The 25216-nt window shown below is 43.2% G+C and overlaps 1 protein-coding gene across 6 annotated transcripts in view; it reads left to right on the top strand.

Moving 5' to 3' along the window:
• The window catches only part of ELMO3 (engulfment and cell motility 3), a 185254-nt gene that overhangs the window by 101759 nt on the left and 58279 nt on the right, over positions 1-25216 (top strand). For all 6 annotated transcript variants that reach the window (XM_085638688.1, XM_085638689.1, XM_085638690.1 and 3 more), the window contains 5 exons: positions 2113-2235; positions 20131-20262; positions 21509-21613; positions 22258-22366; positions 22925-23061. In XM_085638688.1, coding sequence (XP_085494814.1) covers positions 2113-2235; positions 20131-20262; positions 21509-21613; positions 22258-22366; positions 22925-23061 — 606 coding nt within the window. The remainder of the gene's footprint in view (positions 1-2112; positions 2236-20130; positions 20263-21508; positions 21614-22257; positions 22367-22924; positions 23062-25216) is intronic.

Genomic DNA, 25216 nt, shown 5'->3' with positions numbered 1-25216 from the left:
TGGTACGAAACGTCATGCGTTCAACTAGAACGCTGACCTCCATCGTGCCCTATTGAATTTCATCAACAAAGTTTTATTGACAAATGTGTTGTATTGTGGGGACTGATCCATCGTCTATTGGCGATGTATCATTTGAGAGAAAGCGGATTTTTACGTGAATGGGAAAAAGGGTTCACAGGACAGGCGTACAGACTGTCTATTGTTGATATCATAATATAGATTTGTAAATCGAATTTATTGTAAGTCATTGCGCGCTGGCATTGATAACTGCGTGAAAAGCTAGTTTGGGAGTGATTCAGCAGTGGTATGTGTCACGTCCCATGCACCCTAGTAGTGGGGTGCGAGGGACTTATGGGCTACCAAGTATGTTCACAATATCTAGTAGTCATTGTAGACCCTTGACCTTGAACCAGGAAAAAACAGGTCACAACGCACCCACACCAACTGCAACTCCACCAATGTGGTTTATCTGATCACGTGCCCCTGTGGCCTGCGTTGCGTAGGGATGACCATACTTGTCTTGTCCACCAAGATGAAGTGACCGATAGCTGGGAGACTGCTGTCTTCTGAGCCCATTGACACAGCATAACAAGGGAATGCCGCCAGTCACACACACACACAAAACACATGCTATTCAGACCTCTCACAGTGAAGATAGGCAAGGGATCCCAGTTATAGGAGACTAGATATGCCTTTACAGGGGTGCAGGTAAAAAGCTCTGTGCCCATGGACATGCTGTGGCCACTGCATCACTTCATAGCCTAGGAAGGTTGTTCTTTAGCCACAGTCACTCATGTTAAAGTTTCACCTTTGGGGAACCGTTAGGTCTTCTGATGGAACAGACATTGTGTATTTCCAGTGTACTTCTAGATGTTAAGTTCATCGGAGGAAAAAAAAAGGCAAACCAAAAATTGGGCAGGGTTGTACATATTTTGCAAGAGATGCAGAGGACGTACATCCCAGCCCATCTGTAGACTATAAATGGGGAGACTGATGACAATGAAGAGTAGGCCAGTTTTACCTACATCCTTGGAACAAGGGTCTACTGACCATCTCAGAATATTCAGTCCAGTCCCGCATACCTAGTATAGTTCACTCTCCTGAAGTGTGGGTCACCCTCAGAACTACTGATACCCTTGGTATCGGTAACTGCGGGGGTGTGAATGTAACGGGCCCTTCACGGTGCCACTTATCATGAGTTCATGAGCCTCATGGCACCCTGAAACGATACAATTGACTTTACTTGTGTGGGAGCCTTGTTGTTTTGGTAGTGTGTGTTTTTTGCAACAAGCATTCTTGCCATTTTTCAAACCTTGGAAATCAGCATCAGGCCCGTTGTCCGGTCTTGAAGCTAGATATCATTGAAACGGAATGTCAGTCGTATTATAGCAAAATGTCTACATTTACATTATTTTTGTGTGGCACCTTTGTTCCTTTGATTAACACTTTGTAATAGAAATATTAAAGAGACGCTAGAGTCCCATGACCGCCATGGCCCTTAGTGTGGTCCTGTAGAAAAGCATCAGTAATATGAGCAATGTTATAGTAAAGCAAGCACCGTGCGCTTAAAATACATATAGATGTCTTGGCTGTATCTTGGGCCCAGAGGGTGCCAGCACCTCTGCTTTTCAACGCATATCATCATATTTCTAGACCCTGGTGCTCTACTAGAAGCAACAGCACAAAAGCCGATCCACCAGCATAAATACATATTTGAAAGGATTGCAGGTAGCACAGAAAGTTTTAAACTGATTTAGGGGAACAGAATATGTGTTGGGATAGGGGTTATAGGCAAATAACTCATTACTAAATGTGTGGTACCAGAATATTGTTGAACATAAATATTGTGTCCACTATGGAAAAAGCACAAGGAGACTCAGAAATACACCAAAAGTGGCAGAATGTTACTGCTGACTGCACAGTCCTGAGATTATATTCTCAGAAATGTTGACTGGCAATCCACGAGGGCCAGATCCAGTTGGTGATTAACCTGCCAATGTTGCATGTGTCAGACCCCTCATTCGATACCCATTTTAGAAGGACACTGTGACCTGTTTTAATGATCCAGCGGTGTGATAAAATAAGTCTAACGTTGATCTGATTCTTTTTCAGAACATTATTCACAGCTCAGCATCCCTCGGAGACGAGATGGCCCATCACCTGTATGTTCTGCAGTCATTGAGTTTGAACGTCATGGAGACGCGGATGAGAACTTCAATGGACCCATACAGCCAGGTGTGACTCTGGTCAAGAAGAATTACACACATGAAGTTAGTGGATAGGAAGATTCATGCATGGTATTCATATCATGCGTGGCTCTTGTTGATGTTTGAGCATTTACAGATCTTTGGAAATGAAATTCGTAATTCTACTGCAGCATAAATTCCATATAGGTCTGTGTCATAGGTCCATATCAGCTTTTAGCTTGAGGAATCATAGTCTAGTTAACATTAATTTATTTAGGGCCACATCTGTTTTGTTGGCCACATCTTCTGGCATGCTGTACAAACATTGCACCATCTGATATGTTTTTATTCCTGCAGTTATAATTGAATCTGCTGAAACAAAATCAATTTGAGGGGAGAATGATTGTCACGTTTTTGGTCACTGTCCTGAAAGAAGTAATGTGCTGGCAGAATGCTAAAGCAAAGCTGCTTGTGCAACATTGCTTTGTAGAGACCAGAATCCGTTTGTAAGCAGATCAAAGTTTCCCTGGGTGAACAGGAGAGCACAGGCTTTATAGGGAGCATTACACACTTTGTTTTTCCTTTCACCACTGATCCCTGCTAAGCTTGTCACAAAGGAGTATCACATGAACTGAGCTCATAGTGTGTAGAGGGATAGGCTCACCCCATGCTAGGGATTAGTTTAGGTAGGTCACCAATGCACCATGCGCTATTGAAATTAATGTCTCTAAAAACAGTATTTCTTGCAATGCATATGCACAAGCAGAGTCATCAGAAAATAACATATACTTACGCTTGTGTAAATGTGCAATATCCCGAGGATAATTTAATTTTCTCTGTGTCCGATAAATACGTTATGACGTGTTGTCGTAAATGACCTGCCCTTGAACGCAGCCCGACCACTCATTTTCTTCCACTAAATTCATTTAAACTTGCTTTTATACTGCCAAAAATGTCTTTTTGCTGTGATGACTTGAATTAGATGCATCTGATCTCGCATACTCATCTTGAGGGAGTCCTTATGTGTAGGGTGGTGACAGGAGGCCTGTGGCTGTGCAGCAATGCACCCCCTGTGTTTTGATGAAGAAGGACTAGCTGTTCCTCTTGAAAGTTGCCATGGGACCCTGTTGTTTCCTGGTGCACTCGCAACGAACAAAGAAAAAAAGAATCTACATTGGCAAATTCCATGGAGGGAAGTAGTAGGACCCTAGACAGGATATGAAGGTAGTTCTAGTCCACTGGCACAACTTCAGGACTCATTGCAGCTTCCTAGGAAGCTCGAATCCAATGAAGATGTAACAGGTCACCAGAAGGAAAGGTGAGAACCTCATTGCACTTACAGTTATACATTGGCATTACAAAAGCTTTTGTGCTAGCAGTGCTTTGGTTTTGACTCTTCAATACTTTACGATAGCATAGGGGTCACCAGGAGTATTAGCTGTCAACCAGTGACGTATATGTGATCAGATAATCACATTCTGTTTCAGCTGATTTTTTTTTAACATAGTGCTTTTGGCTGCACTTTTGCTGTTTCTACATGTGTTATTTCCGTTTCATTTATTGTTACTCAGGTTACTGAATCGTATTTGTGACCTGCTGGTCACTGCTTTCTCAGCGGTGAGCGATTATATGACTCAGCCATCTTCCCAGCTAAGTTGTGAATCCATTACTCCAAAATGAATCACGCCTGCATACACACATAGACTGGAGGTGCAAGAGTCTGTGCAGTGGTGCTGTGAAGCCACATCATCACCCTGATTGCTGCCGTGCCTGATTGCTAGGCAGATAGGCCCCTGCACAGGAAGCCGTGCAGCTGGTGAAAGGCTGAAGCAAGCAGAGGATTCAAAAATAAAACTTGTAGATGGGTGAGAAAGAAAGGATAGCAGGAGAAGGAGGACTGAGAGATAAAGAAAAGAGACAAAGAAGAAATGAGCAGAAGTGAGAACAAAGAAGAGATAGATTAAGAAAGTATAATGAACTAATTAGTAACATAGAGTGAGCTTAACATGGGGAAAAGCATGTTCGAGATTAGAGAGAAAGAGACAGGCTGTAAAAATAATTAAGCTGAAGAATGCGGCAGGGCATTACAAAAGAATAGTGTTTAATTTGTGCTGGTGGTGGGCACCAGCATTAAGTGTGGAGAACAGGATTTATTTTCTGTCATCAAAATGACTCGGAGCAAGAAAAAAAACAACGTTATTGGCAAAGCCAGTAAGTTTTGCCGCTATAATGAGAGTAGGAAGATAATGGTTTTGCCTATGCTTGTAAAGCATTGTTTTAAAGAGGAAAAGGAAAAATGCGTTTCAGAAACCTGGAGGAAAAGTTTCTTGTAGTATCTCAAAACTGTACTCTAAATTCATTATTTTTAATTTTCATAAATGTCCTGGTTTATTTTCACAGGAATTTAACAGGAATACATACGTTTAAAAGCCTAATTTACTTGCCATAGAAGTGAAACCTGCTCCAACCAATTGGTCCTCTACAGTAGAACAGGGAGCGGTTTTACTGGCTTGTAGTAGTGGAAACATCTCCTTTTCAGTCATTCTGATTACATCTTCTGCCCCAAACAACATCAGAGTGAGTGCAGAAGCCAGCCCTCTTCTGTTGCCATAAAAGCCTTTTCTGTGTTAAAACCTGAGCATTTGTGCAATACGTGGAATGCAGGAGATAAAAAATAACGTCTGCATTTGTAATCATACCCTGGCAACAATGTATCTGTTGCTGTGCTTTTAGAAACACGCTGAGAGGGTTGGAAAGCAACACAGAGTGTGGAGGCGTATTTGAGAAAGCAAGAAAACACGAGTTTTCATGGAGTTTCCTAAATATGAGAAGGGAAAGGATACAGGTCAGCGATTCAATAAGAAGCAAGCAAATGAGACTGACAAAGCCAACTAGGGGTATGCAAAGGGCGGACTCTAAGCCCAATGTAAGTGTTTGGTATGGTCCCGCTAAAAGCTGTGAAAGAGAAAGAAGGAGGAAGGGAAACATAGAAAACAGTAGTGGTAGAAGGAAAGGTGCGGATGAGAAGGAAGCCAGGTAGATAGCAATATATACAAACAGGATATAGATCAAAGCGAGAATAAAAAGTGAGAGAGGCTGGGTTAATAGCAAAGGAGATAACTAGAACTGAGAGAAGCAGAGAAGAATTGTCTTGGACACAGTCAAATGCATAGAGGAACAGCAAATACTGACAGCTTCGCAAGACACAGATAAGCACACCAATGAAACCGAATGACTGGCGGCAGCACCATCTATAACATCAATTCATTAACACTGCACTGTGAAGGGCCATAACTGTCTGGAGCCCATTTCACTCATTCACTCCCAGGCGAGTGATATTACAATAATTAGTGGTAAAGACATTGCTAATGAATCTAAATGCTGTTCAATAAAGGCATAGTAAGATTTATGAATGAAACACTTAATTTCAATAGAAGATCATCCTATCTTAGCCACATTTGGTAGGTTTTTATAGTTAGGTTTTTACTACTATGATCCCATATATGGAGAATAGATCACCGTGTCGTGGTAGGCATCTCTGTGGTTTGTAGTTTAGAGTTTTTCAATGGTATGTGTTGAGGATTTACTTTTAATGATAAGCTATATATTTGTCAGCACTGTAAATGCCATATGTCCTTTTTGACTAACTTGCATTGGTACACTACTCATACATGTGTGAAAATTATATACCAATCAAAATCTTCTGCAAGGATTGAATGCATGCAAGCTAAATCATAGAGAAGTGAAAATCAAACAGACTGGGAGAAATCAAGGAAACAGAATGTTCGAGGCATATGTGGCTGTAGACACACATGCTTTGCATACTCTTGCCGTCTAGTGTTGGGTCCGGATGTGTGTAAGTGCATAGACGCCATTGTTAGATTGTTTTCTTTCCGTCATTGGGTTAAGACGTGTATTACTGCTCTCTGGTTCAAGACCATTTTGGACTCCTTTGGATCATGATTCACCCTTACCCTCACTAATATTGTTATTGAATGCGTAAGGACACCGTTCTGTTTCTGCCGGAGATGCCATACTAAGTACCTGTGGACGTCCTACACCAGTTCTGCAACCTGTGCTTGTCTCCCGACCACATGAAAGAGGACTGTGAGGCTCGCTGATCGTTTCGGTAGAAGAAAACTTTACGAGACAGAAGGGCACGTTGCAGGGAGATGCAGATATCAACAATACGCCCGACTTCTTCGGACACCAGGATGTCGAGAGGAGAAACTCCACAAGGCCTCTGAAGGCGAGGATGAGGCTTTTTCCGTTGAATACTCCAACTCCAATTTAGAAATCAACCTCCAGATTTAGGACCTTCCACCAGGCCAGCATACTGTAAATACTGACGTCCCCGTCCTGCCACCAAAAAAACATTCAACTCCGACCGAACATAAGGGTCCTGGGCCACCACTGCAGCAGGCCATGGTCAGCATCGAAAATCAGAGTTGGATGCCCCGCCCTCGGGCTCAGCACCAGAACTCCATCCAAAGCCCACCACTTCGGTACCAAGCTGACCGGCATCAGCTTCAACACTGACCACTTCGGCCCTAAAACACAAATCCATCCCGGCTCTGAATATTTCAAGACCGGCAACAAGATCTGACTCTGGTCTTCCAGTGGAACCAATTCTCCACAAGATGCAGGAGAAACTTGATGCCCCCCAGAGGCGTATCTAAATACAGCCTCACTCTGGGCTTATTCTTTCCAAGACTGTGGTTCCTGCGCCACCTCCAACTAAGTGCCAACCCTCCTTCGGAGAGGCTATTCATCTGCTGGTGCAACCCAAAAAGAAGACTGACAAGGCCTCCAGTCCCTTGCACCCGCCTACACCATCTACTCCTCTGCCACCATCACCCTTTATTCCCTGCATCCACCACCTTCACCATTCTCCCCCCTCATTCTACGTGTGATCCATTAGGTATCACTCCTCCGGGATCCTCACATTCATTTCCAGGTGGGAGTGGGACAAGGGATAATCACTCCCAGGGTCGATATATATAAAAAAAAAAAAGAAAATCAAGCCCCATCCTCTGACCCGATTTATATCTGAGGGCAAATTCCACCTGACTCTCTTGTTGTCTCCAACACCCGTAAGAGGGCTAATTCCCAGGCTGCCAGAGATGCTCCACCTCCTGATGAGGAGAGTAAGCTTATTGATGCCTCTGGCAAAAGAGTAGCAGCGCAGTTCACCAATCACTGGCGTATTGCTAACACCATGGGGTTAATGTCCAGATACGATTGTGCCCACTGGGACGAAATGGACGAGCTCCTCCAGCCCATCCCAGAGAAGCATAAAAAGAGAGGACAAGAGCTTGTAGCTGAGGGAAAGCTTATGTTCGAGGCATGTGAGCTGTAGATCACATGGTTTGCATAGCCTGCCATCTAGTGTTGGGTCCAGATGTTTGCACTTTGTTTTTCTTCGAATAAATCTTTTCCAGTCACCAGGTAAGTGACTCCTCCTTTCGGTGATAGTGCGCATGGGCATCGACTCCATTGTTAGATTGTTTTTTTTCTGTCATCGGGTTCGAATGTGAATTGCTGTGCTCTGGTTTGGCACCGTTTCTTGGGTTCCCTTCAAAGCACGTTCCACTACCGTCGACGGTATTGTTTCTCGATCGCGTTTTCCCATTCTCCGTGTATCGTTGCGAATCAAAGGTCTTCGATCGGCAAACTCGTGGCGGGCCGTTAAGCCTTGCCGCGTCGAGCTCGCTAGCAATCGATGGAACGGACTCCATTCAACCTCTGTCCCGGGTGTCGCGATAAGTTTCCGCGCACCGACTTGCACTAAGTGTGCAACCTCTGCCTATCCCCAGGAACACGACGAAAAAGACTGCGACGTGTGCCGATCGTTTCGATCGAGGAAGACACTGCGTGATTAGGCTCGACGTCACGAAATGCAATATCAGAGTGGCTCCGCACCGGACTAAGATTCCGACAGAGAAGAATTCCACGTTCAAGGAGCCGAAGAAGAAGCAGAGCATATCTCTGTGTCCGAGGCAGACTCTGACATGGAAAAAGAGGAGCCCTTTACACCGGGTCAGCATGCCATGAGTACAGAAACCCCCTTGCCCCAGCAACACAAGAAGAAAAAGGCTGCGGTCCCTCCGCCTTTGGGCCAAGGTTGGAACAGAGAAAATGTTTTTGATGCCCTGCCCTTGGGCCCAGCGCCGAAACACGAGGAAAAGCATTTGGGCTCAGGCTCGAGTCAGCCCCATGCCGGAGCCGAGCCAAAACCTTTGGCTTCGAAACCAAAGCAGGTTGTGGTAACCATTCCATTGTTACCGAAGAGTAATGGCTCGGAGCCGTAACTTTAGATGCCGAAAACCGCTTAGAAAGAGAAAAAGACTCCACCAAAAGAGCCTCGGTCCGACGTTCCGCCTTCGGATCCGAAACAAAAAGAACTGGTAATAAATCCAGACACTGGACATATTAATGCCAAATTACTAGAGAAGAGGAAGATGGGCCTGCAGGAGGATTACCACATTCCTCTAAAGTGAAAAAATGTGGGTACTAACCCTTCTCCACCTTACATTCCACCTCTTTCTATTTCTTATTCAAAACCCTAAGTTCCTCCCAGAGAGCTACTCACACACTACCAATGCTCAAAGGGATGCTTCAGCATACAGATGAGATCTTTAAAGATCCTGTGCGGGCAAGAATGATTACACCAGGGTGGAGAAAAAGTATAAGCCAGCACCTACTGACCCTGCTTATATCAAAGGTCAGCTGCCTTTAGACTCTCCTGTAGTTTCCAATGCTCCCAAGAGAGTTAACTCACAGACTACAGGTGAGGCCCCTCCTCCTGATAAGGAGTCAAAATTAATTGATGCCTCGGGCAAAAGGATAGCGTCACAAGCGGCCAATCATTGACGCATTGCTAATGCGCAAGCTTTGTTAGCTCGCTATGACAGGGCTCATTACAATGAGTTAGAGAAACTAATGCAGTTCCTGCCTGATGAACACAAATCAAAGGCTAATGACCTTATTCAGGGGAGTAAATTAATCACCAATGGCTCCATCAGGTATGCCTTAGACGCAGCAGGCACAGCAGCCCGTGCAGTGAACACCAGCGTACTGCTACGCAGGCATGCTTGGTTGAGAATTTCAGGATTCAAACCTGAGGTTCAAGCCTCTATTCTCAATCAACCATTTGACAAAGAACAACTCTTCGTTCCAACAGTGAGCACTTTGCTAGAAAAAATTAAGAAGGACACTGAGGTTGCCAAGTCCATGGGGGCTTTACAATTACTTTCAAATTCGGGATCCTTTTGTGGCTCCTTTTACAGGGGTGGCTCCAAAAAAAATTCCAAAGTGAATCCCTCCTCCTCTTACAAAGGCAACAACCAATCACCCTCATCAAGAGTCTATTTTATAGGTGGATTTAGAGGTAACGATGGTAAGGGAAGAAGCAGAGGAAACTCAACACGCACTTCCCCTGCAAACAACAAACAGTGACTTTCTTCCGCTACCCCGGATCATTCCACTCCTGTGGGGGGGCGTCTCTCCCAATTTCTACCTGTCTGGAATACATTCACCTCAAACAAATGGGTTCTACAAATTATCCAATATGGTTACTGCCTGGAACTTACAAACATTCTTCCAAGATCACACTCAATGTCACAAGAACATCTCAACCTCCTCAAGCAAGAAGTTCTCTCTCTGTCAGGAAAGTGAGCTATAGAACCAGTCCCATTACATTATCAAGGGGCCGGTGTATACTCCCTGTACTTCTTAATTCCCAAGAAGGATGCCTCTCTCATGCCTATACTATACCTCCGAGAACTAAATCTGTACATTCAGTTGGACCACTTTCAAGGCGACTTTCCACTGTGGACTTAAAGGACGCCTAATTCCAAATCCCAATACACCCTGCTCACCGCAAATACCTCAGGTTTGTTGTAGCGGGGAAGCATTATCAATTCAAGCTACTCCCATTCGGAGTAACCACAGCACCCAGGGTTTTCACCAAATGCCTCGCAGTAGTCGCAGCTTATCTACAAAGACAACACATTCACGTCTTCCCATACTTTGATGACTGGCTCATATAAGGCAGCTCACAACAAAGTGTCTACATCACACTCACAAAACAGTGCAGTTGCTCCATGATCTTGGATTCACAGTAAATCTGTCCAAGTCCCATCTCCAGCCATCCAACACACAAGCGTATTTGGGAACCACTATAAATAAACAAAAAGGTCTAGCCTACCCCAATCCGGCCAGAATCCGCAACATACAGACTCTACTCTCTGTTTCAGCCTCAACACTCATTGCCAGCTCAAGTGTTCATGCAGCTACTAGGGATGATGGTGTCTTGCATTCTAATAGTTCCCTACGCATGACTTCAAATGTGGCCCCTTCAGGAATGCTTAGCACGTCAATGGAATCAGGCTCAGGGTCTGTTATCAGATCTTGTGTTGGTGGACAGCCGCACCCATCGCTCTCTGCAGTGGTGGAATCCACGAAACCTTTCAAAAGGGCGGCCCTTCATCCACCCGGTTCCACAGATAGTGCGAACAGCAGATGCATCGCTCACTGGTTGGGGAGCTCATCTGCAGACGCACACAATTCAGGGCATTTGGAGCTTGCAGCAAAAGCAGCCTCTCATAAATCATCTAGAGCTGCTAGCGTTTTTTCTAGTGCTCAAAACATTTCAAGTTAATCTAGTAGGCAAAGCTGTCCTGATCCGTACAGACATCATAACAGCAATGTACTAAATACAGAAACAGAGGGGGGCACACTCTCTCCAGCTGTCACAGCTAGCACAGACCATCTGGAAGTGGGCCATACGTCACCAAATGTATCTCCTCGTGGAACACCTTCCAGGAGTAGACCATCAAATTGCAGATCTGCTCGGCTGTCAAAGATCTCGGATCCACAAGTGGGAACTCCATCCTTGAGTTCTCCTCCTATTCTTTCAGATGTGGGGTTTCCCAGATATAGATCTGTGTGCCACAAACCTAAACGCAAAATGCCCAAGCTTCGCATTCAGGTATCCACGCCCATTGTCCAGAGACAATGCACTATGGATGAATTAGTCAGGGATATTTGCCTACACTTTTCCGCCTCTCCCACTCATTCCATTAGTGGTTCAGAAACTCAGACAGGTGTACCCGACACTAATCCTACTTGCTCCCACATGGGCCGGTCAACCCTGGTTCACCATCCTGTTGGAGCTCGCTGTAGTTCTTCACCAAAAAGTACATCTTACACCCAATCTTGTCACGCAGAGCCATGGAGAGATAAGACATCCAGATCCCAGTCATCTCAATCTTGCGATCTGGCACCTGAAGTAATAGAGTTTGGCTACCTCAATCTCACACCAGACTGCATGAACATTATCAAAGAAGCAAGACATCCTACCACAAGAGCTTGCTATGTAGCAAAGTGGAAGCTGTTTGTGATATACTGTAATAACAATCAAATCAACCCGCTTCATGCTTCAGTTCAAAACATTATATGTTATTTATTACATCTACAGCGTTCAAACTTAGTGTACACATCCATACGCTTACATCTTGCTGCAATAGCTGCATACCTTCAGAATGGACAACATTTGTCTCTCTTCAGAGTGCCTGTCATTAAAGCATTTATTGAGGGACTTAAGAGTCATTCCCCAAATGACTTCCACCTGCTCCAGTGTGGATTCTCAATATTGTCCTCACCAGACTGATTGGTCCACCTTTTGAGCCCTTGCACAGATGTGAGTTGCAATTTCTCACTTGGAAGGTAGCTTTCCCTCATAGCTACCACATCACTGAGAAGAGTGGGTGAGATTCAGGCACTAACCATAGAAGAACCATTTTTACAAGTACACCAAAACAAAGTGGTTCTTCGCACCAACCCTAACTTTCTACCAAAGGTCATTTCTGCCTTTCATATCAACCAATCTGTTGAGCTGCCTGTGTTCTTCCCTAAGGCAGATCCTGTGGCAGAACCTTCTCTACACACCTTAGATGTGAAAAGAGCATTACTCTACTGCATAGAAAGGACCAAACCTTTCCGTAATACGAAACAACTATATGTGGCTTTTGCTCCACCACATAAAGGCAATCCCATATCAAAATTGGGTATTGCATGGTGGATAGTCAAGTGCATTCAAACATGCTATGCAAAAGCAAAACGAACATTGACAATTCCCCCTATAGTGCACTCCACTTGCAAACTAGGGGCTTCTATGGCATTTTTAGGAAATATACCCATAGATTTCATTTGCAAAGCTGCAACATGGTCTACACCACACACATTCACAAAACACTTTTGTGTAGATGTGTTAGCAAGACAGCAAGCTAGTGTAGGCCAAGCAGTTTTACGTACACTATTTCAAATGACTGCAACATCTACAAGTTAGTCATCGCTTTGGGAGATCATTGCTGTATAGTCTGTGCAAAGCATGTGATCTACAGCTCACATGCCTCGAACGGAAAATGCTACTTACCCAGTATGTATCTGTTCTTGGCATGAAGAGCTGTAGATTCCAAGCGCCCACCCACCTCTCCGGGTACCTCTACCTGTTGCAGTGACATCTTACTTAGATACATATATACATGGATAGCTCTTTCTACTACTCTTACTAACTCCATTGTCACCCTCTGCGGGAAAACAATCTAACAGTAGAGTCGATGCCCGTGTGCACTATCACCGAAAGGAGGAGTCACCTACCTTGTGACTGGAAAAGAGTTATTCAAAGAAAAACAAAGTGCAAACATCCAGGCCCAACACTAGATGGCAAGCTAAGCAAAGCATGTACATCTAAAGCTCTACATGAAAAGAACAGATGCATACTGGTTAAGTAGCATTTTCCTTCTAATATCTCCATTATGTGCACCCTTGATTCTGAAGACACTGCTGCCAGGGGCATTAACACTAGTGTTTTGTTGCACCGCCATGTCTGGCTGCACATATCTGGCTTTAAGCCAGAGGTCCAAAAACGCCTGTTAAATGCCCCCTTTGATACGGAATACTAAAATAATTTGGCCCACAAATTGACCAGGATCTTGACAAGATGAAAGAGGACACAAAAGTTGCGAAGTCCATGGGTGCATTACAAACACGAAGTCCCAGTGGGTCCCTTCAACACTCCTCCTTAAGGGCAGGCTCAAAAACAACAACTTTGATGCCTCTTCCTCATACCACTGAGGTCAGAGTCACTACTCCTCTCCCAGAGGCTATCACTGGGACAACAACTGAAAGGGTAGAGGCAGAGGTGCTTCCACATGTGGTGCTGCACCAGCACAAAGCAGTGACTATTCTCCTTCCCCCGATCCGTAGGGGGACGATTGCAACAGTTTCTCCCCACTTGCCGATCCATAACATCGGATCAGTGGGTGTTGGACATTATCCGACACGTTTATTGTCTGAAGCTCATCACCACACTTCCAAAAATTCCACCTCACACTCACAGGTTCTCTCTGGAACACCAAACATTACTCAAACAGGAAGTTCAAGCTCTTCTACTCAAAGGAGCCATATTACCCATCCCTCTTCAACATCAAGGGTCAGGGTTATACTCCTTGTACTTCCTAATCCCCAAAAGGAAGGATCTTTGTAGCCAATCTTAGATCTACGGCCCTTAAATTATTACATCCTGTCAGAGCATTTCCATATGGTATCTCTCCAAGACATGATCCCACTTATAAGCGAGGTGACTTTCCGTCAGCCCTAGACTTAGAGGACGCCTACCATCACATTCCAATATATTTGGCACATCGCAAATACTTGAGATTTGTGATAGCAAACAAACATTACCTGTTCAAAATTCTCCCATTTGGAGTGACTCCTGCACCTCGAGTATTCACCAAATGCCTAGCAGTAGTTGTAGTACGTTTACGTAGACAAAACATCCATGTCTTCCCATATCTCGACGACTGGCTTATCAAAGCCAGCACTATTCCTCTGTGCCAACAACACACTCAAAATACTATAGACCTGCTTCATCAGCTAGGTTTCACCATCAATTTCCAAAAATCTAATCTTCAGCCCTTACAGATCCAACCGTATCTTGGGGCTATTCTAAACACACAGGTGGGATTAGCCTATCCCAATACAGCAATAATCCAAAATTTCCAAATGCTAATACCACAGTTCCAAGCCAATCAACAATAGACATAAAGAACCATCATGCGCCTACTGGCATTGATGGCATCATGCATTCCCATAGTCCCCCAAGTTTGGTTACACATTCGCCCGCTGCAAGAATGTCTAGCACAACAATGGTCTCGGTCACAAAGGTCAGTTTGACGATCTAGTGTTGATAGACAACCGCACTCATCGCTCTCTGCAGTGGTGGAACACAAACACCCTGTTAAAAGGGCTGCCTTTCCTCGACCCTGTTCCCCACATCATTCTGACAGCAGATGCATCAGTGACTGGCTGGGGTGCTCACTTACAAAATCCAGGTTCTCTGGGACACCAACCACTGGGTCTCCACATCAACTACCTGGAGCTTCAAACTACCTATCATTGAAAGCGTTCCTACCTCACCTGATGAACAAGGTTGTCTTAGTCCAGACGGACAATGACAACCATGTACTTTGTATGAGAGAGAGATATTGAGAGGTTTTTGCACAAGATGGTAGTCTCCACAGCATGGTCTTGCCATTGTCTTCTTGCACCTGTCATCCTACACATACATATCTCCTGGCTCCCCTCCAGGACCTAGATAAATCTGGTGGCTGGGGGAAGTTGCCAATCATGTCCTAAGGCTAGGAAGCCTAACAAACGCCTTGTGCTGGACCTGTGGAGAAAATGATATCTGCCTGCAGTGAAAAGAGTTGGTCTGCGTCCTCTAGGTGGAGTGACAAGATCTGCACGAAAGGCTTATGTCCAGCTGTCTGGAGTGCCCTGACTGTCTCGGAAGCTAAGGGTGCATATGCTCTCCATTGTCCCTCGTCTACTGAATTTATATCCCCTGATCTGAGGACTCTACTCACCAACTGATAAATATAGCGCTGATTCCAGAGATGTTGGAATTATCTGCTACATTTATCAGTACGTTTTTTCAGACATAATTACAGTTTTGATGCGATGAGCACAGAAAAAATATATTTCAAGTGAAGTTTTTAAAACTGTTACAAGCAGTCATAGCCAGTAGTCATTTTTAAATAATTTCTACACAAGGTAGCTGATAATCAGTAAGGATTCTACTTATACAGCCAGAAATGTATGCTTTAGAAAATGGGTTACCACTACCAAAGGCTTCCTTATAAATCAGTGCTTCCAACCCCCATATGTTTTTAGAAAATCACTTTTTTGTAATAGCAGCATCTTTGCTGTGTGTAGGATGCTAGTTTGGTAAAATAACAATTGGAGTTTATTTTCTGACCAATGATTACTCCCAAATAAGGATAATTTATGACTTTTTCAATTGACGAAGAGTGAATCATCCATTAAAAGATTGGTTTAATATAGCTATAGGACATCATCTTGGTTTTGGATAACGTTATTTTTAAAGTATTAACCCTATTACATTCTTGCAGATGTCCTAGTTGTCTTTGTGAAACCACCAGCTTCATAAAAAGAATGATAAAATCATCGGCATATGCAAGATGGCTGACCCTGATGTCACCCAACTTTGGAGACAGGCCATCAGGTTGCTCTAGGTAATCTGGCAAATAAGCCATGCAGGGAAACAACATTAGGGTGCAAGAATACACCCCTGATTCAGCCAGTGGCAGTATAAATTCTAGGGTAATGGGCTCTTCCATCTTCCTACTTAAATTGTACCTATGGTGTAATGGCAACCTATGCGGCCACTATCACGAAAGCATAGTCCAGGTGGCTGCTGGGCAATGAATTCCAGACTGACGTGCAGGTCACCCAACACAGACACCACTGAGAAGGACCTATTAAAATATTTGCGGTGTGGGTATTTTTTTGCTTTGATGGTGGGTTCTTTGGACTTTACAAGGTCATTGGATCTCGAATTCTAATCACTCCATAAGCACACTGTTGTCCACTTTTATGGCAAAGGATTCATAGGGCACAATATATCAGTTACAACTATAGTAACATTTTAGCTTTTTGTGCTGTTCTTCTCTCCTATTGACTAATCCAGATAACCCAAACTCTTCAAGTTCTCTGTTTAGGATAACTTTGGCCTGTCGGCATTTGCAAATTATACCCAAGGAGTCTTGTTGCCCCATAAAAAAGCTGGGATTGTGGATTAAAGGTTACCAAAGAATGTGGGCGGGAGCACAAAAGGGTAATTTTGTGGCACATACAGAAATTTTGGCAATGAACTCATTTTAAATAGTGTCCGCCCTAGACAGTATTGTTTATACGCAAACAGCGTCCACCATGGAACTTTTTTCAGAAAAATTTGAAACCGTCTTCCGTCAGTTTAGGGAAGCCATCATTAAATGTATTTACTCATAAACACCAAATGGTACCTACGCACTTTGGTAGTCTCTCATACAAAAGCAAGTGCAATAAAGTGATCAAAAAATGCTGACAATGGTTTCTGTGGTTATTTTTTGTATTGTTTTTCAGACATTATGTTGCTAATAATATAGTTAATAGCAAAAGTGCAAGCGACAGTGCTCCAGTGTGAGAGACAAATACAAACTATACACATAAGACACAAAAATGCAAAAGTTCACTGGTTCTAGTATTACAGAGAGAGGCACATGTGTGTATCACATCGCCGCATGTAAACCAATTGTTAATCAAAACAAACAAATGAAACAAATGTTGATAGCATCACGATAGCCCACACCTTGAAATGATAATTTCGGTTTTTCAGCACAGGGCCAAATTCAGGTCCTATCCCCTACCATAGGGCTCATGGTTAACTATAATCTTGGTGCCTAGCATGAGGGATATATCAACGCTTGGATGGTTATACATTTGGCTAAGCAGGCTCTAATCTCTTCTGATATTATGGATCAATCTGCATCTTTTGTGTAACTTTGAATTTATTAACTGATCTAAAGTGTTTTACTGTTAACCCCGCTATCCTGAGAGTCACTTGCTAAAAGGAAGTACATGATCATTCAGTTTGCATCAACAATGTTGAGGCCCCAATAGCACAAGTGGTAAAGAACATTAAAATATAAAGGCTACTGTCCAGGGACCTCTGACTCCCCCAAAGTCCTAAAAAGGCTTGCAAAAAGTGTTCGTTTTTGTTAACCATCAAATTGCATACCATAAGGTCAGTGCACAATGTCTGCGCCAAAGTGCATTATGTCAAACTCTTTAGGGGAATCAGAAATTGTGAAACTTGTCACCATGTTTTTCTCCATGCCACCCTTCGTTAAGGCTGATGAAAAAATATCCACCTAGAAGGCCTTAATGGCCATTATACCAAGACAAAACATATAAACAACTCAAAAGGTTGTGCATGGTTTTTCATTGGTTGGTTGGGATGTGGTATTTATTTTGTTCATTCTTCACTGGGGTAGGTGATTTTTTTTCTTCATTTTTGTGGAAAGCCTATGCAAAACTTGGGACAGATTTGTCTCTCAGCAGGATTTACATTTGCCTACCGTGCCTGAAGAAAAAAAAAAGACAAACAAAATACGGAAGCAAGTGTCGTCCTCATGATTGGCCAATCTATGCTCTAGGAATGGTCATTACAGAGAGAGGCCCATACAGGGCTCCTGGAAGGAACCTCTCAGGGAACTGTTGCTAAGGATTTTTACACCCTTTTCATATATTGCTGCAACAATTCTCTTCTCTCAATGCTTTAACAGCTTACTCGGTTGGGAGACTGTAGTAAATCAGAATTTTTTTTCAGACTCGCATGTAAAGGCTTTAAGAACCTTTAGAAGCAGGCACCAAGGAGGTGATTTTTCATTCAGTTTCCTATATCATGAGTCTTTATACAATAATCTTAGAGCGTGATGTATGAAATTTCCATTCACAAAAAGTGGCCGCAAAGTGAGCACCAACTTTTTGTGCGAATGGGAAAGAATTTGCAAACAGACATTCATACTAATGCAAAATAATGAATCCTAGTGGGTCACAATCCAACCTACCTCATCAATATTAATGAGGTAGTTCGCGAATTTTGACTCTGTACGTTTGCATCACTGGGATGATGGCCTGCTGGGTCAGCAGACCACCATGTCTGTGGTCACATTTTAAATAAAGTCAACATTTATTTTTAAAATTCAGCCTTAAAGAAAAAGTGTTTGCTTCGTTCCTTTGAGAATTGGCAGTGGTCCCGTGGAGCACCACCTACTCCTCAATGAACCTTTTTTTGTAACATTTGCAAAAGGAAAGGGTCTAAGGCGTCCCCTTCCCATTTGCGAATGGGTTAACACTTCTTTCGAGGTGTCAATAAGAAGTCAATGTTTTGCGAATTTGAGTTGCAAAACATTGATGCAGATCATCATAAATTGCTGTTTGGAAGAGACACCCTAAACATGCCCCATGCAAATAGCGATTTGTTTCGGGTTTCTAAACCCATTTTGCGGTTCGGTAACAAAAAGCCATTTTGCGAACACAGACCTTGTGATTTTATGAATTGCAGGCTTTGTACATCAGGCCCTGAATGCCAATTCCACTCTTTCTGGGAACTAAAGTGCAAGAGGGGCTTGGCCTCAGATGGGCGGACTAGCAAAATGTTGCTGCCTTTTATGCATTATCAAGTGAAAACAAGTTAGGAGGGAAAATATTGATGTCCATAAATTGATGCGCTGAATGCAGAACGAGAGAAAATGGGGCAATGGTTAGGAATGAAAGAAGAATGGAAAAGTTTTAAAGCAAGTTTGACAAGAGGTGCTAAATTTAAGGATCATGGGGTAAGTGGTGCTGTCCTCAAAAATGCAGCACGGAACCACTAGGCATGCTTGGCTCTGATCAGCAATGAAGGTTGAAGCCTCCTTTTAGTAGGTTGCTGTTAGTGGAGCACGGGAAGTTGGTGATATGTGAAGTTACTGGATGAGCACAGTGAAAGGGATCTGTTATTTGATTAGGTTAAATATGAATAGTATGTGGCCAAAAGGGATATAGCCCAAATGTGGAAGGCCACATCACCCCGACCCTGGGCAAATGGAAAGCTGAACTAGACAAATGTATGGGGGCTGAGATTGCTGTTTTCCAGGCCCGTGGATGTCCCGCTAAACATCGCAAAATATGGACTAGATGGGCGGATTATCGCGGTATCGACCTCCCCGCCTGCCCCTGCCTGAGTCGGACCCCTGAAAATTGTCCCGCTATGTTGTTCTTTATCGGTATATCCCCAATGAGAGGTTTTTCTTTATTTAAAATATATGTACGTAGTATATTACTGTGGCACACTATGATGATTGCACCGCTTGTACGAGTTCGGAGACCGGAACCTGTCTGTAAGTTTATTGTTTATGACGCCTGCATGTTTGGTGGGTGTTGGTATATGCTAGAAATATGGTTATTGATACAAATTAAATCGATATCGCTGTGGCAAATGTGGGGCTGCGACCCCTATATATTGCGAAATAACCTAATAAAACTTGTTATTAAAAAAAAAATATGAATGGTATATGACTGGATGGAAAGACAATTGAATAGAAAGGAGGGAGTAGTGGTTGGATACAGGGTGGATGTTCGGGATTGTTATTAGAGTGAATTCCTGATTGCAAGTGGGAAATGGTATATGTTAGACGAGTGGTGCATTAGTCATTATCATAGTGTTGAAGGAGAGACAGTGCTCTGATCGGTTACATGATGAAGGGAGGTTTGTGGTACCAAATCTTCAGCCAGAGAAGGAGCAGCCAACTCCAGAAGATTTGCCTCCATTAACTCAAATGTTTTCAGACAGAATGTCAGGGTCAACACTTCTCTTGAGTGTTATTTTCTCATGTAACATTAACTAGATATGAGGAGGCCTTCTGGTTTATTCTTAGCATGACCATGTTTAATGGATGCTGGCATTGGCTTGGCTTGCTTGGTTTTTCAGTGCTCCTTTAGGAACTGTCCCTCTGGGTTTTGAAATTAACTGTTTGTTATTCTAATGATTCAGGAACAGCGTGAGCTGCTGCAGACACTGCGTCAAACTGCCTTTGAGTCTGACGGCGATCCAGCAGCCAGTCACCTCAACACAGAGCGCCGGAAATCTCTGTGTGCTAAGGAATTCAAGAAACTTGGATTCTCCGTGAGTTCTAGCACAGTGGCCCTCTCATCTCATAGTACTTAGCCCTACTTTTCTGACCACCCACTTCCTTCTGGGATTCTCCATAAGTCCCATCACCTTCACCACGTTCTTCTTTTTGGGACTTCTGGTTAGTCTTTATGCCATGACCTCATTATTTAATTGTGTGATTTTAGGTGATTGAAGTTAGCACTGTCCAATTGAGCCATCATGGTGGGTGTGTCAGTGAATGTTCTTGCTGTGGCCTCTTCCTGTGTGCAGTGATAGGCCCTCACTGTGGCATGATGGATTTCTTGAAGATAGATCCTTCACTTCTGAATGTTTCTTGGTGACAGTGTACAGATTTTCCAATACTTTTGGTATTTGGTATTGAAAATGACATTGGAGAAACAGTTCCATGTTCATAGAAGATTGGTCTTGGTTTCCCATCTGAGACTGAAACCCACACACAACAGTGACCTACTATAAACAATAAACTGTTAATATATTCCCTTTTAAAACAGACCTATCTTAATGTCTGCTGCAAACCCTCTCCATGAAGTGGAACAAATGAAATTGGACAGAGTATTAATGGACAGCCTCTTCTTATACACCATTCATAAGCTGAAGCCATTCTAGATTATTCTTTTACCTCTCAGAAAAGCTACAAAATCATCCTTTGATGCAATCATTGAAGGTCATACAACTTGAACGGCCTCCTCAGTGTCCATTCTTTTAAGTGACCTCCTAATACGTAGGTCATTACTTCTTGTAGGAAAGCTCCAAATATGAACCCCTTTTTGCTGAAACAAAACCATGTTGCCTTGGAAATAAATCTGTTGAAGATTCACACTGTTTCTGCCAGTGTTCCTACCACTTTTACAACCTTTAGCTTGGACTCTATCAAGATATCCCAAATCCTCTTTGAGAGAAAAAAAAAACTTTTGCCGGCATATCATATGGAACTGTCTCACGTTGTTGCGTTTCTTGGGACTCTAGCAATTTGCCCCGACCACTTCCTACATCCTAAATTCTGTCCACTGGTTTAATTTCTTAATTCTGGGCTCTGGTATAGGGTTTTCCTCTTGGCGAATTTCCTCTCCCCTACACGCCACCCTCACCTTTGTCCATCTTTGTTTACTATCCACAATTTTCTGGCCTTGAGTATTATCTTTGATATTGTGTTTTAAACATCTCAATTAATTGTTATTTTCTGCTTCTGAGTAAGAGATGCAGCTGACTTTGTAACATTTCCTTATTTTCCCCACAGAATAATGGAAACCCATCCCAGGATCTCTACCGCACACCGCCTGGACTTATCGCCCTCGACAATATGCTGTATTTTGCTAGCCACTGGCCAAGCGCCTACAGAACGGTGAGCCTTTGATGTTCTGCTTGTATTGATATTGCCCATGCAATAGTGTGAGGAAAGAATCATGCAACAGAGTGTCATCCACTGCTGTGAGCCATCTGGAGCCAAGCATAAAGTCAGCTATGACTTAACATTGCCAACTAGTTCAACCAGAGGCTGAAGAACCACAAAGACAACTAAATCATGCAAACTAAAATTACTGCAAAAAGCCACAGCAACTGTACCAGAGACAGAGCTAATCATTTAAGATAGCCAATCATTATATTATAATAGATAAAGGCAACCAGTTCATAGAAAGCTAGTCACATAAACGTAGTCATCTTTGTCATGCACTAACATCTTCCCTGCAGTTACCCGTGCCTCATGAATACAGTCAACACACAGCACTATCTGCTTCAGAAACCAAACATTGCCATGAATAACTAACCTGCCATACACAGAGAAACCACACCATGGTTCAATGGTGCCCAGGACAGCATGGCCAGCCAGTCAGGCCAGAGTTAACCAGCTGCACAGAAAATGACACCACCAGTCTGCCATGCTAAAAAGATAAAGTTTCTGCCCATATACAGATGTAGCTTTTACTGCAGAAACCCAACTGTGCGAAACTGCTGCTACAACACTGAATTTCCTATATCTTCTTTTAGTTTGTCCTCGAGAACAGTAGCCGAGAGGATAAGCATGAGTGCCCCTTCGCCCGCAGCAGCATACAGCTTACTCTGATTCTGTGTGAGATCCTGCGCATCGGAGAAACTGGTGAGTCCTCAAGTGATAACAGCACCTTTTTACAGCAACTCAAATTCCCAGGTAAAATTTTCGTACGTCCTGCTGATTTAGAGACAGCTGGATTTGAAGGTGGCATTGAGCTTTAACCTTATGCTTGCATATCTATGTACAACTTTGGAGTGCAGAAAATGTGACACAGGTGCAGAGAGAGATGGATACTAAGGTATGACGTGTGCGCCCCAGAGCATTGAGTCCCCAACCACAAGGGTCATATGCTGTGCAGCAATGAGTTGTTGTAGTGGTGGGTATTATGTACCTGGGCACCTGATCTTATAACACTAGGGTACACAGTAATTGAGTATGTAACACAGGAATATTGGCCAGTGTACTAGGCAGTGGGCGCCAGTAAGCATGGACTGGGTACTACTGAGGCTCAGAGTGTGAACAACTTGGGCTTGGAAAACGTACGGGTAAGGAGAGTGCACCCACAATTTAAGCATGCGTACCACTAGGGCATAACATCTATACTGGTTCGATGAATGCGTAGACCTTCTAAAACAGCAGATGTTTTTCTTCCCCATTGCTCAGCCTCTGAAACGGGTCAGGGATTCCACCCACTGTTCTTTGCACAGGATCATTTCTTCGAGGAACTTTTCTGCATTGGCATCCAGACTCTGAACAAAACTTGGAAGGAGATGCGAGCAACCCAAGAAGACTTTGACAAGGTACTTGAGCAAGCATTTGAAGCACCAGCCATATCTGTTAATAATTGATGATAGGTAAATGGCTGGTAGTCGACTCTGACCAGGATAAGGTGATAATCGAAAATGAAACCATCAGTTGGAATTAGTTTTCATCTGATAACATAATTATTTAATTTCTGATTTATACCTCTAGCAGCTGTAGAATTGAAAGTTAAACTGTTCAGTGGGGTTCCAAATGTTGAGTTTTAATGCCAGGATGATGCATGGCAAGCAGAATATGAAGGTAGAGTGAAATGTGGGGCCGAGATTGGATCACTGAGGTCATTGCACCGGCCATCCTTTCTCTGGACCCACACTTGTCGGCCTGAATATTTCCTCCCTTCACAATTTCAGACGGACATTGTACAGTTACTTTGATAGTACGGCTGTCCTCCTGGACATACTCGCCACTGCTATCCAGCGGCGGCTACCTCCTACACCGGACCCGCAACTGAGGTTCTGGTTCAATTAATTATTCACCTTGCGTCTCCACAAACGCATTGCCTTCACACTACTATGGCCTAATCCATCATCCTGGCGTACTAGACTCATCTGGGACAGCCTCCCTTTTAGACAGCATATTAATGTCACCCACACGGCAAATCTTCCTCAGGCATGTAATACAATGTCCTGATGATGATCCCAGTATTTTCCTTACGGATTGAAACGTCGTCGACTAATAGTACACTGCAAACGCGTTCCAATCTGCTATTTAAGTGTAACAGTGTCTATGTTCATTTTGGCTTGTTGTACCTTCTGTATAGTTCACAAGCTTATTCCCCTGCCTGAGTTATTGTTTAGGTTATATGTTATATGTCTTGCGTTGGACGCAGGAATGTGTCCCACTTTATTTAGTGTTTCAAACTGAAAGCATCATTAAAATAACCCTGTCTGTCTGGAAAGCTTTAATATAGAACTGATTTCGCGTCTATATTTACTCCGTTCCCATGTATTCTCCCTGTCAGGGACAATTGTGTTTGTAGCTTAGAAAATAATGCAAGGAATATTTCGGGCTTCTGGGGTATTGTTTCCTCTCCCATCATAACACCTTAACTTCCTAGTTACTCTTTGGAGAGACCTTTGCTCATAGGTATTTTCCCACCTTTGTTCAGCCTGCAGGAGTATTTTTAGAACGTGGAAGGTGGTCCTTTCCCCCTCGTATGATATGTGACTCGAGGTAGTGCAACATTTTAGGCATATTGAATTAACAGCACAAAAAGTTTGCTTAGAAGAAGGGAACGTCCTTACTATACAGTGCTGCTAGACCATGAGTAAGGGGTTATGGAGGCACCTGCTACATGATAGAGACACCTGCTAGATGGCAGCCCTTAGGAAGGTGCAATATGTGCAATGGAAACCCATTTCTTTCTCCGTGATCCTGCTAAAGGGGACACTGCTGTGACAATACCTAAAGGGAGTGACTGAAATTACCACATGTATCGGTGGTAGGTCATGTCCCAATCACAGTCAATGAGGACAAGGGTTTTTTAAAGATGGCCACAGTGTGAATTGATGGACTCTATTACTGCTAATACAATTACTTTCTTAGCACAGTGCGTGGACCAGTAATTAATGTGTGGTATCTATTTACAACTTCACATTTTACTCAAAGTATTTGATATCTAAATTGTATAAAAAGGAGCGGTGGAAGAACTAGGATACATCTTGAAGAGAGAATGCATGCTTTTTTCTATGATTTTCAGTGTTACAGTTCATTTAGATTTTCTAATGTTTGTAGTTTTGTTGGATTACATACATTTCTAAACGGGTTCAGCCAACATGTATATTGGTAGCATCTTTGTGCCAACAAGTTTTTCAAAGTATTAGTATATTAATCTTAGGTTTCCTTGAAGGGCGAAATTGCCATCATCTTCCAACTCTAGCTAAGTTAAGTACATAGTAATCGTATACGATTACACATAAACATGTGTCCAAATCAGTTTCACTATCACTTTTTGTGTGCTTTAAAACAGAAGGTCTGAACTGAGACACTGTCTGTAGCTAATATCAGCTAGAAAAGTTGATAGCCCAGCAAGTGATTAGACCTGCTGGGTCTGTGCCAGGATTTGTGTCTCCTTTGGAAGAGTGTCATGTTGGCTGCTTCTTCCCCTTTTAATGGTCTCCCATTTGATGCTTT

This window comes from Triturus cristatus, chromosome 12 (genome assembly GCF_964204655.1).
Source record: "Triturus cristatus chromosome 12, aTriCri1.1, whole genome shotgun sequence".
Lineage (NCBI taxonomy): Eukaryota > Metazoa > Chordata > Amphibia > Caudata > Salamandridae > Triturus > Triturus cristatus.
This window is presented reverse-complemented; position numbering and strand designations above follow the sequence as displayed.